The 13538-nt window shown below is 39.2% G+C and overlaps 1 protein-coding gene across 13 annotated transcripts in view; it reads right to left on the bottom strand.

The window, feature by feature from the left end:
* The window catches only part of RIPOR3 (RIPOR family member 3), a 66122-nt gene that overhangs the window by 17361 nt on the left and 35223 nt on the right, over positions 1-13538 (bottom strand). For 7 of the 13 annotated variants that reach the window (XM_082773079.1, XM_082773075.1, XM_082773081.1 and 4 more), the window contains 9 exons: positions 12215-12361; positions 8702-8780; positions 7936-7959; positions 7745-7798; positions 6818-6967; positions 5790-5853; positions 5342-5385; positions 4535-4660; positions 2215-2360 (listed from right to left, as the gene is read on the bottom strand). In XM_082773079.1, the coding sequence (XP_082629205.1) occupies positions 2215-2360; positions 4535-4660; positions 5342-5385; positions 5790-5853; positions 6818-6967; positions 7745-7798; positions 7936-7959; positions 8702-8780; positions 12215-12361 (834 nt within the window). The remainder of the gene's footprint in view (positions 1-2214; positions 2361-4534; positions 4661-5341; positions 5386-5789; positions 5854-6817; positions 6968-7744; positions 7799-7935; positions 7960-8701; positions 8781-12214; positions 12362-13538) is intronic. The other 6 variants (XR_014318590.1, XR_014318591.1, XR_014318592.1 and 3 more) reach the window with 2 other exon arrangements.

The raw sequence follows: 13538 nt of genomic DNA, 5'->3' as shown, positions 1-13538 counted from the left end.
TGTGTGAGTTTGTTTCTCATCGACTTGGAGCAAAGTGTGTGTTTGAAAATAAGTTTCAGATGTTGGTGCTAAGCCTTATGTTTCAGCCCAATTGTATTTACAGTTCAACAGAATGGGTTTTCAAGAACCACAGTATACACAAAAGGCAGGCAGAAAATAGCATGCTGATCAATAAAGCTCTTCTTTCCTCTCTCCCAGAAAGTCAACCTGAAAACTGTTTCTCAGCACTCAAAGGTTTTCTGTTGCAATTCCTATTCATGTGGCAGTTCTCCCGTTTGTGGCTTAAAAGCCTAAGTCAAATTATGTCAAGGTTTAATTATGTCAACAATTAAGTGAAGGTTCAAGTCTAATTATGCTTCCAAAGGTAATTAAAAGTAGAAATAGGGTATTAAGACTTGATTTTCAAGCCTGACTATAAAATACATTTGGTTATTTTACCCAAAGGGCAGGGAAACGTTTCTCTTTTGGTAAGATCTATTTGGCAGACCACACATTAAACACATACAAACTTTTTATTTTTAATTTTTGGTGATTTTTAAGAAAACAAGAAGCCACTTAGGTCAGAGAAGCACTGTTTAAGGCTGTGTCATGAGTGAGTCTGACCTGCAAGCCATTACATGGTACCCTTCCTAATCTAAACATTGCTCGTTTTCTGCTTTTCCCTAAGAGAGCCTAGATCCATAAGGACCTTCTGGAAAGGCCAATCTTTGATGTCATGTTCAAAAGCTCCTTTGACATGGTGGGCTGAGAAGAACTGAGCACCACAATAAGCCACATACAGAAGTACAAGTGAGGATGTCCCACTTTTTAATTAGGCATTTCACTAAAACAACTAAAATTAATCCCTGCACAGTAGTAATTGAAAAAAAGCTAAGAAGTTTTGATTTGTTACAGACAAGATGCTCAGTGTGCACTGACATTCCCAAGCTTTAAGCTGCTGCCTTTGCTTCCCAAGAAACTGAGAAGCTTTCCCCAGTACCAATCTGATCTGTTGTGAAGTTTACTGAATTATATAACTGCTTTCCACGTTAGGAAGGTAGGAAAAAAAACACCAGCATCCTACAGGCAAGGTTATATCAGGGTATTCACACAGCCCAAACCCTCACAAACCCAAGAAAAAGCAGTAGTTAATGAGCTGCAAAATCATTTTCCTCACTTCTTCAGAGATTCTCAGGAAAGCAGGTCACTCATTTTCTTACTAATAAAAAAAATCTTAATAAGTTCAGAGAGTTATCATATGATCTGTAGACAGAGCTACAAATTAATACATATCAGATACTGCTGTTGGGAAAGGACTAATTTAGGCTCATCATACACCTACTCAGACTTAACCAACTAGAGTTGAAGAACTCTAGAAGAACAACTAGAAGATAAATCCTGGCAAGACTGCAGTGGTACACCCAAATAAGAAAACAAAGCAGAAGTAACAGTACAACCTGAAAAATCTATAGTGGTATGTCTAGAGAAGAAGTTTGAGTGCAGCATCCACAAAAGTGAGAATTTGTTTTTAATAACATCAGTAATCAACTACAAAAACTAGTACAAACAAGTATAAAACAATTTAACAAGTCACAGGCACCATGAAAATAATGAGCTGTTTTAAATGTGCATCTGTATACCAGGCTTCCCTGCTGTGCACAAACAGGCCTTATATCAACAACTGTGGTCAAAGTGCAAATACGAAGGTGCTAAGTCTTCAGAGAAGCTTAATTTTTTAATGACTTGTGGCCTGGTAATAGCAGTTGCCCTAGATTCTAAGTAAGTATATTTTTCCATTGTGCCCAGAAGCTGCTACTTGCAGTTTCATTTCATAATCTTTAAGATTGCTTATGTACATACATTGATTGGAGCTAGAGTTGAATGCTCATTCAGAACAGTCTTAAAGTAAGCAAAAGCTTACAATCAGCTCTTGTGGCTAGCCGTGGCTGTGGTAACAACTGTAGAAAAAACTGAATGGTCACAGAAATAGGTTCTGCCCCTTCCACCCTGTGCTCCCATTCCAGAGGGCTGGTTCCACAGATCCAGAGATCAGGCCCAGCAGCTGGAGTTGCTGTAAGGAAGTGTGAGGCTTCTATCTATCCTGCACCTGCTCTGCAAATAGAAAGAGGACTACGATGCTGAATGCTGCTAAGTGACATACATGTACTTAAGAATCTTAATTTCACTTTTTCTGGCTCCTTTTTTTTTTTTTTTTTCATTTTAAGCTGTACTTACTTCCAGAGGACCTCCAGTTGCAGCTTGATAGTGCCCAGCTCAGTTATATCCACAATGATTGCCTGAGGCTTGGTTGTAAAGAAGTTTATGCTGTCACATGTCACAACTCCAACTAGAATAGTGGCCAGTCCTCGCAGTTCCGTCACCTGTGGAGACAAATATCCATTTTTATCTTAGCAGACAATCCTAAGAGTCATGTGTATGGAAAGGCAAATTTCCCAGGCTCAGATCTGCTAAGAGGCCCACAACAAACTTAAAACCTCGATGCTCATACATCCTAAACTGCTGTGAGCCAATAATCCCACAAGGAATATGCCATGGATTGCTAACACAGAAGAGGAGATGCCTGGGCCATGAAAAGAAACAGAGCTGTACAGCACTTCTAATAACACAGTTTGGAGAACTGTGATTATTTGGAGAACTGTGATTAAGAACAAACTTAGTCTGAAATTTGGAAATTCTAGCTCAAGTAGTCATTGATAGTACAGAGTCTAGCCTGCATCTTATTACAAGAACACTGTCATAAATTTATATATAAATAACACAAGCAAGTATATTAGCCTACCTACACTAGAATATTTCAAGTCTAACCTGCCTGAAGAATCTCGAAGTGCAGCTGTCTCCATCTACTGTGACCCTTCTAACTGTTCTGAGCTAACCTGTGGAGCAAAATCTGAACATAAGCACCTGTTCTTCCTTCTAGCTCTGCAGGCAGCTCCGAGTTCATTAGCAATCCAGGTGCAGGCCTGCAGTTTTTTCAGCTACTTAAATAAAACAAACTAAATCAAACTTTTGCTATACATCTTTGCTATTGAAAACATATCTATTCTGCATCAAGTTGTTCCAAAACAAGTGCATAAAGCATCAGACAGTACAGAATTTTGGCACAAGTACCGAAAGTCCACTTCAGGAATTAGTTCCATGCCTGCATCTCCTTTAAACATAAGCAAAAGCTGTGCTCCTAGGCTCCTCTCAGAAAGTTCTTTGGCACTTTTCAAGTTCATATTTTTTCAAACCTACTATGAATTTGTTCTGGGTAAAGATTAAGAACAAATTAGAAAGAGAAGAATGGTGTGGAGAACATTAGTCAGACTTCCATAAGCTGACAGAAAAAGTAAAGCTTTGCATTAGCTCTTATGAAACAAAGCCTTTCATTGTCATAGAAATACACATTTTTACAACTATTACAGGAAAAAAAAGAAAAGCCTCTCAATTAGCCTCTTACCTGATCTTCATTGTACAGCGGCACCCAAAAACATGTTATAAGCACTTTTCTAAAGGCTGTGCTGGCAAGATGCCAAGAAGTCCCACATACGTAACCCACTTCTTGATGCCAGATAGGAGGGGAACATTGCAATAGCTGCTTTAACATCACTGCCAGAGCTTGAAACACTACACTGGCACAGTTTCCTAATAGACTAGGGTCCAGCACAGATTTCGATCTCAGCTCCTTTTAGGTTGACAGGAGTCACAGTGCAGATTCCAGCCCATGAAAGGTGCCAGACTACACTGGAATTGCTGTTTAAGGATTAACTCCACCTGCTAGGTATGTACCAGAACCAGTGCCAGCTGCATAAGGGTCCACAAGTACTACAAGTTTCCTCCAAGAAATACCCACAAAACATCACCTTTACATCAAGGACCACTACTACTGGTCCCTTACTGTTAAAGATAAGGCCTCTTTTGAGGTACTTTATCTTTCTTCAGCAACCTGATACTACTACTTAAAGTACACCTTGTACTGACATATAAATGCCATTAGCTTATTGGAAACATGGAGCATCACTTAATGCAAACATGATAAAATAATCTGTAGCACACCCACATAGGGGGATGTTTGAACTACACATTCAGAATGCACATGTGCAGTGATGTTTTCCATATACCCATTTTTCTTTTTCAGTAGAAAACAGAACTCTAGGTACTTAATATCCCACATGGGTAATACAAGTAATACACATCTTTGTGTCTCCACATCTAAAATTTACCCTACAGTAACCTAGATATTGATTTAAGATGTCTTTCATTTTTTTTTTTTTTTTTAAAAAAAAAAAAAAAAGAAAAAAAAACACAGACCAGACTCCAGAACATGGGAAAGCAAATGCACCAGTACAGTACACAGTGCTCCTAGCACTGGTAAGGAAGAACAGAAGTAGAATTCTGTTCAATACACAACACGTTGATTAACTGCTATTTTTACAAGACTAAGAAAATAAAGCTATACAGGAGTTTTGACAAATGCATGGTACACTAACAGGTAAGCAGTAAGACAGAAGACCTGTTAACACACTGATTCCAATCCAACCATTATACACCACACCTTGATTTCAAACTGCTCGTGGAGATTAGGTATGAAAATCTTTTCTTCTTCGTCCCATGTTTGGCTGTCGTCAGTCTCAATCTTGCCTTTCAACCGCCATTTTTGGCGTCCCAGTCGCACAAAAACCTGGAAACCACAAAGAGAAGCCACAAACAGAAGGATGGTAGGTCAACATAACCCAGAACACTCTGGCCCACAAGCCTCACTCTGTTCCAGTACTGCAGAGGCAAAGCTGTTCTTTTGATCACTGTGCGTTTAGGAACTCGTATAAAGTAGAAGGCTGGAGGCAAGGTTCAGGCTGTCAGATTTAACACTTTAAATCAATGTCTAACGACACATCCCATCCATTCCAAAAGACTTGTAAAACTATGTCTACCTGGTGCAGAAGTACTGAAATACAAGGCTCATTGGAATTGATTTGGAATCACTACAAGTAGGAGAGCAACTCTGTAATATACTGAGATGCATTCAAATCGTGCCAAGGGCAGTCTTCCAAGAAACAGGCAGCAACTGTTACTTGATTCTAGGGCAACTTTGAAGATAAAGACCTGCTAGGTTGGTTTTCATAGACAATCACTGCCATCTGTTAAAACCTCTCCTAACACTTAAGTCTTTTTCTCTTAAGTCTCAAAGGCCAGAGCAACCAATGAGTGTGCCACAGCACTGCCCTCACCAGAGCAGTGCTTGGTTTAATCATAGTCTGTTTACCCGCTCGCCTTCTACGTGTCGCACCCTTGCACTCTGGTTCCTCTACTGTAAATTCATAGCAGTAAAATAAAGGGTAAAATGAATCACTGTATACGGCACCTCATATTGGTCCCCTGGGCAGAGACGTGCGAAGCCCACCAAGCCTGAAAAGAAAAGAAAAGCTCATCATATTTGAAGAGTTTTACGAGTTTTACAATGTCTCACAAAGCTTCAGCTTACAATAAACAAAGAGACAATCTGGTAAACACCCCTTTGTGCTCAGCTCCACACAGAAGCTATTCCTATAGCCCAAACCTCTTCAGAAAAACTTAAATTGAGACAAAGAAAGAAAGTTTGTCAGTTTTTGTACTAGAGTATAAGATACCATTGCAGATCTATTTCATAGCACTGAAGCAAACAAGTTTGCCAGAATTCTCTTCAGGGTCTGATCCAGAAAAACAGTGGAAGCAGCCAACACTAATTTTGGGTTTCCTATGTAGAAATCTGATTTGTTGAGAACCTATTTATTCATCTGATAAATCTCAAAGAAAACACGCGAAGAACATACCTTTCATCTTCAAGTGAAACTCTCCTAAATGGACCTCCAACGCCCCTTCTATAAAGCACATGTCCTAGAAGGAAGACTGAACAGTCACTAGGAGTGAAAAGCAGTGAGGAGTAGCTACCCTTCCCATACATACCATTTTCTTATCTTTAAAGAACTTTGGCTGTTTGGTTTTTGTTTGTTTGTTTGTTTTTAATATATATTTTAACTCATAGACAACAACATTTGCACTAGTGGAGGCCAATGGAGAGATCATTCATACCACTTTTCACAGAAACACAGAATTTCTAGGTTGGAAGAGACCTCAAGATCATCGAGTCCAACCTCTGACCTACCACTAACCAGTCCTCCACTAAACCATATCCCTAAGCTCTACATCTAAACGTCTTTTAAAGACCTCCAGGGATGGTGACTCCACCACTTCCCTGGGCAGCCCGTTCCAATGTCTAACAACCCTTTCAGTAAAGAAGTTCTTCCTAATATCCAACCTAAAACTCCCCTGGTGCAACTTCAGCCCATTCCCCCTCGTCCTGTCACCAGGCACGAGGGAGAACAGACCAACTCCCACCTCACTACAGCCTCCTTTAAGCTAGAAAATTGTGATGCCTCTCCACAGGAGAATGGAATTGCTTAAGCAATTCACCTTCAGTTACCTTCCACTGTTTGTTCTACAAAAATAGCATGGCTTACTTGTGATGTATTTAATTCTCATCACATTACTTCCAGTGGAAGTCATAATTAACTCTAGTATTAAAGCAGAAATTAAATGAATTTTTCAGTTGTCCTCACAAATGCATGAAGCCAAGTTAAGTAGGGGACAAAAAAAAAAAAAAAAAAGAAGGAATGACACACAGAACTCAAGAGCTTTGCCTGTGAGGTATTTATCTCACAAGCTTCAATTTGCATTATATACCTGTATTTCAGTTTTGTTTTTAAACCCCCACCAATAATAAAAAGCCAACAGCAAGTTCTGGTACGTTTTTTGCTAAGAAACAGTCAGGTCATCACTACATATGAGCAGTATTCCCTACCTCTGTGCATCCCTGAAAGTTCTTGTAGAGCTCCACTAGACTCTCCCTGGAGGCTTTGGTGGAAGGAGACAAGGCAAAGGCATGTTTCATGTTAGTGGCCCCATCACGCAGTCTGCACTGGATACAGTAAGCTTCATAGAGTTCTTCCACCTACAAGATTTTTAGGTGAGGAAAAGAATTTACAAGAATTACCATGACATAATTTTAATATGTTTTGGGAAGGAACATTGTCAGTCTTTAACAGAGGGGGAGAAAAAAAAAAAAAACACACTCAAACCACCCATAACCAAAACCATTTATCTTGGTATTGCACCACAATGCAACACCTGCATTTTACAGACTGATCAGAGTGCAACAGTTTGTAGATATTCCAGCAAAAGAAGGAGGGGATATTGAGAAATAACTCACTCTCTGATTATTAGATTGGAAGACAGGGAGTAGAGTAACACTTTGTTCAGGGAAAAATTACTCAGGGAGAAGAAAGTTAATTCCCTGAATATACATTAACACACCTACACCTTTACCCATGTCAGAGGAGAGATTTAATTCCTTTGGAAGCAGATCATAGACATACACAATAAAGAACAGCCCATCTAGGCCCCTTGTGGGAAAGGGGGCAGGGGGATAATGTGTGAAACTTCCGAAAGCAGAGTTATTTATTTATTTTCCGAACAAACTGGCAGAGTACGCAAATTGGTTTCACAGGCAAGCTCAGGTTGGACTGTGCCAAACGTTCAGCCTGAATAGAACCATTCAAGAAAATAAATAAATAAAAATCGCCTCCTTCAGTAACAGACTGGCTACAGCTTTCAGAAAGTACCCAGAAATTCCCCTTCAGACAAATTATAGTTAAAGTATTTTCTATTCAGAGAGTTTGCTTACATAGCAATGTAAGCCTTACACATGCAACATATAAAACCCCCTTACCTTGCTTATGTGGAACTCCAATTTTCTAATGTATCTCTCCACAGAGCGAATTTGCTTTTGAAGAGGGGGGAGAGAAGGGGGACTTGGTTAGTTATTTCAGTATTTCCTAAACATGCCTTTAAGTAACACAGTAAGCAACACTTTTTTTTTCCTTCACCTACAATATTTCATCTCATCTTCACAAATCTTACCTTATCCAGGTCATAGTAGAAGGCCTGAAAGAAAAAAAACACAGGCTGAACAGGAGAGCATGCATAGTAACAATATTTTGACTTTTATTGCAAAACTCACTATGCATTTAGTGACACTGAATTAAGATGTACTGTTTACTACAAGCAGACAGACAAAAACGTTTAGAATCAGTCTCATTTTCTGCATGTGGCTGGTTTGGCACTTCCAACACCCCAACGGATGCTTGAAATGAGACATTCTTTCACCATCAGCTATAAAAAGGACTTGGATGTTCATTGGTCATGGTGCACGGGACTTTTTTTGTCTAGATATTACTTTCCAAATGGAAGGCAAAGTTGGATCTGAGAGTTGTCTTTTCATTAGCACTGTTGCTAACAGTTCTAGGGAATTGTGAACACAGCAGAATCTAAGTTGTTAGGACACATTCACCAACTACTGAAAACAAAGCCTGGTCTTTCTGCTTCTCTCCATACAGACTCAGGTATGAACACTGATCACTGAACAGATGCACGGAGATACCACCTAAGTAAGAAAAGGAATACAATCTAAACATCACAGTTGGCTGTTGAAACGGAGAAATTCTAACTTCATTTCTCACATCTAGACCTAACTTACTTCATAAATTCTAGAGTGTGCTGCTTTGCTGGATCTTACCTCAGTGTTTTAACTGTAAAACCCCTGGGAGTCCCAGAAGTGAGAGATACCATCTAGTTTTGTGCCAGCCTTTTAGAAGTCATTTAGGCATTAACATTAAGAGCAACATACCAATCTGGAGTTCCTTTTCGTATCTTTGTGCCGACCAGAGAGATAATCCAACTCAGCCTGATGTGCTTCCAAGTATTCACTGGAGAAAAAGAAAACCTCAAGTGTTATATCCTTCTGGTACATTCATTATAACACCTTCTGAAAGATTTTTTTCAGTAGCATGTTAAAAAGTAACTTTTTAACATCTCTAGAGAAGACTTCTCTTGCTTTACTCTCTAGATATTTGAATGGCCATATAGAGGAACATGGGTCAATGGATGAGAAGGGATGGTTTCCATAAGTAAATATTTGTCCTATATGTAGGACACTCATAGAGGATCAGGAGACAGATGTACAAGAGCATCTGTAAGAAGAGGAACTTAAGTATATGTCGTGGTTTAACCCGGCTGGCAGCTAAACACCACGCAGCCATTCGCTCACCCTCCCCCGTCCCTCTCTGGGACGGGAGAGAGAAATGGAAAGTGAAGCCCGTGAGTTGAGATGAGATAAGAACAGTTTAATAAGACAGGAAAATAATAATAATAATAATAATAACACAATGATGATAATAATACTACTACTAATAATATGTACAAACAAGTGATGCACAATGCAATTGCTCACCACCCGCTGACCGATGCCCAGCTTAACCCCGAGCAGTCCGGCCCCCCTCCCCCGGCTAGCCACCCCTATATATTGTTTAGCATGACGTCAGATGGTATGGAATACCCCTTTGGCTAGTTCGGGTCACCTGTCCTGGGCCTGTCCCCTCCCAGCTCTTACTGCACCCCCAGCCTGCCTGTTGGCAGGACAGAGCGAAAGGCTGAGATGTCCTTGGCTTGGTATAAGCACTGCTCTGCAACAATTAAAACATCGGGGTGTTATCAGCACTCTTCTCATCCTAAGCCAAAACACAGCATTCCACCAGCTACTAGGAAGAAAATTAATTCTGTTCTAACTGAAACCAGGACAGTATAAAGTGAGTGCCCACAGATGTTCAATATTGCTACCCAACATTCAAAGATGATGTACATTAAGAATCTCCCTAATCCTTGTCACTCCTCCAGGAGGAGAATGCTACACTGCAATTCAAGAAAGCGAACACTGGTGCATAATGTATATACATGTGCACATGCACACTGAATTCAGACTTTTTTTGTTGTTTCCCTTCATTTAAAGTAAAGTGAAAGATAAGCTTTATTCTATAAATGTGAGGTAAAAAAGCAGCAGAGCTGGAAGAACTACTGAAGGCATGAAGAAAGGAGGGATGGAGGAAGAGAACAGCAAGTTTTAAAACAGCCCAACACACAAAGCCCCTTTTATTTTATTTTCTATTTTTTGTTTGGCCTTCTGGAACATTTTCTGTTAGGTAGAAAAACAGTTTATTTGTTCAGCAAGTCTTATCTTACAGACACTGAGGAGTAAGTCTTCAACCAACTCCACCTTACAAAGTCAAAGAACTGCAACATGAAGCACTTGGGCTGCAGAACAAAGCTCGTAGAAATACTGTTAAGATAGGGCAGATGTCATTCAGTGTATTAGCAAACAGAAGTGAATACCACCTTCTAGCATACTAGAAACTTTCTTAACGTAACCGTTACTTTTTCCAGAACAGGAACTATTTTGCAAGGTGTGAAGCACTTGATGCCAGTTGGCTCCCACAGAGTTGCTTACATGCATGGGTTATCCCTTTGGAGTTCTCACAATGCCTTGAACTATTACTGCTGACATCTCCTTCCAATTTTGCTTTTAATACAGATCATGCTTAGGTAACTTTTTCCTCTAATGTTGAAATAGGAAAGAAAAAGTCACTTTGTAAATACAACATAAGACACAGTCGCTGAGCAGTCAAAATAACTTCATGCCAGACAGCTGTACTTTTCACATTTGCTTTGATGCATTTCATTTTTCTTACTGTTGACAAGAACAGATCCTTCAAGACACTCAATGGCTGCAGCATTCAGCAGCCTACTCTTTACCTTTGCCTGTTAACTGCTCAGTGCAGGAGTAGCCAGGGCTGGTAGCAAGAAAGATTTTGCTTTCCTTTTAGGAGAGCTTTATCACTTTTAGATTTAGGCATGTTAGAGTTGCTAGCTTGATGGAATGGTATCCAGATGGTTAACAGAAGAGTTATTTGCTATAGCTATAAAGAAGGAGGCACATAAAACATATTCTGTTCTAAAAACTCAAGTCGCTCCTGCACCAAATGGACTTAATCTGTATCTACTTAAAGTTTGGACTTCCTATTGCTATTCGATACAGTTGTTTTCTGTAGGTTACTTTAGTCAATTAGTTAGCTACTCAGTTTTGGCATGATTCAGATCATATGGCATTCCCTGTAGAACTGGGAACACTAATCCACTTTATGGTTTCTCTCTCTAAGCGCTGATAAATTCTAAACTCTGCAAAAACATTTAATTTCATTATTTGTTTTAAATCTAAATCATAAAAAGACATGGACTGTGTTTTTTTTTTTCCTCTGTTCTTTTTTAGGGCTAGAACTTAGTAGTCCTTTATCAGAATAAAAACATGAGTGTGCGATAAATTATTACCGTGCTTTTTATGTTCTTTCCTTAAGAAAAAAACCAACTATAATCATAATTAATACAGTAGCAAAATTCTGAGGGAAGCAGAAACATATAGAAATGAACTTCATTAGTGGGATGCCAGCAAAAACATACATGAATCAACTGTTAGTGGGATGGCAGCAGTAACAGGAAAGTAACAGGTTTTACAAATCTAAGGGACAACATTTTATCTTCCAACAGCTGCCTCAGGGTGTAAATGAAGTTCCTGCAATATTAGACCAGATCTATCAACATGAACTCTAATGATTCATATTTTATATAGTAAGGTTTCAGGACTTAGTTAAAGCTTCATCAGTTTCCTCTCACTAATGGAGTCAAAGATGTGAAGTGCAAACAGCATTTACCACAACTTCTCAACTTCTGGTCTGTAACACCAAGAAAGCAAGCTCATCTGTTTTATTTGCCATTTCAGTAGTGAACAAAAGTGTTTCGGTGATGTAACTGACAGCTCCCTCAAAGCCAGAACACCCCAAATTCGGGTTGCCAGCCCAGTCTTTGATCTGTTATGTCTGCTACATACACCTCACATCTGCCAGATGGAGAAAATGGACAAATTGGGCCTTTAGCCTTTTTAGTCAAGTCTTTACTAACATAACAATGTCTACAACCATAGACAACAGCAGTCAACTATAATAAAGACTCTGAAACAGTGCTACTTTTAAAGCAATAAAACTGAAATAACACATTTAGTAATCTTATTTACACTGCCATAAGAAGATAGAGTTGTACTACAGATCTGTTTCATCACTTCAAGTCAATTAAGTCTTTCAGGGGGATCTGCTTAGCTCTTCTCTTACAACAAGCCACCCAGCGATGAAAGATTTTTAAACTCCAGAGTAGCATGCTATTTAAAGAATGGCAAACAGAGACAGAGAACAATGTCATACACAGAGTTAAGCAGCATGACTAGGTACAGTAAATTACAATATTTAAAAAGAGTCCTTACTTAAGTCCTTTCTTCAAAGCTTCAAAAATTTTCTTCACCTGCAGTGGTTTTGGATCCCAGATGACTGCCCCTTTCTGCAGTGAAGAATATGCCTTGGGTGACTTCAGTGACATTCTTGATCTCACTGAACTTCTGTTGAGAGACTTTCTGTAGAAAAAGAAGAGAAATATGGGAAAGATGCAAAACACATCACCTCGGAGAAGAGATGCCTAACCCAGAGAGTTTCCAGTTTCCAAATCCCATATATTTTTACCAAAAGGATTAAAGCTCTTGGACACACTGAAAACACTTCAATGGATAACATTAGAACATTCAGGCCCAGCCCCACATACCCAATGAAGAAAAGCTACATTTTTTTTTTTTTTTTGACTCCAACAAAAATAAGAAGTGGTTCCTTCTCCAAGACTGAAGCAGACTCAAGGAAGCCTAATGGTTCTCTTTTGCCCCTTTTTAAAGGCAGAATTGTGCAGGTCTCCATTTCTTCAGGAAGTGGGGGATATTAAGCAAAGAAAAGAAAAGCTCATTTCTGGAACAGGTAAAGGATCATACTGTTAGTACTTGTCTTAACAGACTTGTTGGGCCACTAGCTGAGGCCCTAATACTATGTACACATTTACACTAGCTGCTGAGTCAACTATAGATCTAGTCATGCTGCAAGACACAGACATTGCCGTTCTGACTCTCACCTGCAATTCAGGAAAACAAGGCAATGACTTTTTGATCTGCTCAAGGCCTAACAACTGTGAGCTGGAAGTAGAATTCAAGAGACTTTTGCTCTCCAGCTACCAGTAATCTCCAGAGATAAGCTAAACCATTTACACTTCTAAGCACTAACTTGGACACAAGAAGCACAGATTATGACAAACACACACAATTAGCTTTAAAATACTACCAAGAGACTGGATAAGCTATTATCTTTCCAATTGACAGAGCTAACATAAAAAACCTTTAATAACAGCTATCTTTTTGCCCGTACTCACTAAAGGGAGCACTTAAAGCCCTACCATGTTTTAGGAAAGCCTACTACCAAGCCCAGATTACATACAAGATATAATTATTACAGTGTTTTTTCAGCAACTAACACTTCACTTACTTTTAAGACAAACTGCAAAACCAAATACTGTTTCTAACAGAAATCCCACATGCAGGACTGCTTGTGCTAACCTGATGAATTACAACACCCCTAACCATTAGTTATATATCTACCATATTTAAAGCAGAAAATGAACTCTCTGCAAATGGTTCTTTCAGATTGTCAGGTTCCTGCTTGGCTTCTAGCTAATATAGTCTTTTAAGTCTTAATTATTTTTATCTAGTTTTGTTA

Source organism: Aythya marila (assembly GCF_965140915.1).
Source record: "Aythya marila genome assembly, chromosome: 16".
In the NCBI taxonomy this organism is placed as follows: Eukaryota; Metazoa; Chordata; class Aves; order Anseriformes; family Anatidae; genus Aythya; species Aythya marila.
This window is presented reverse-complemented; position numbering and strand designations above follow the sequence as displayed.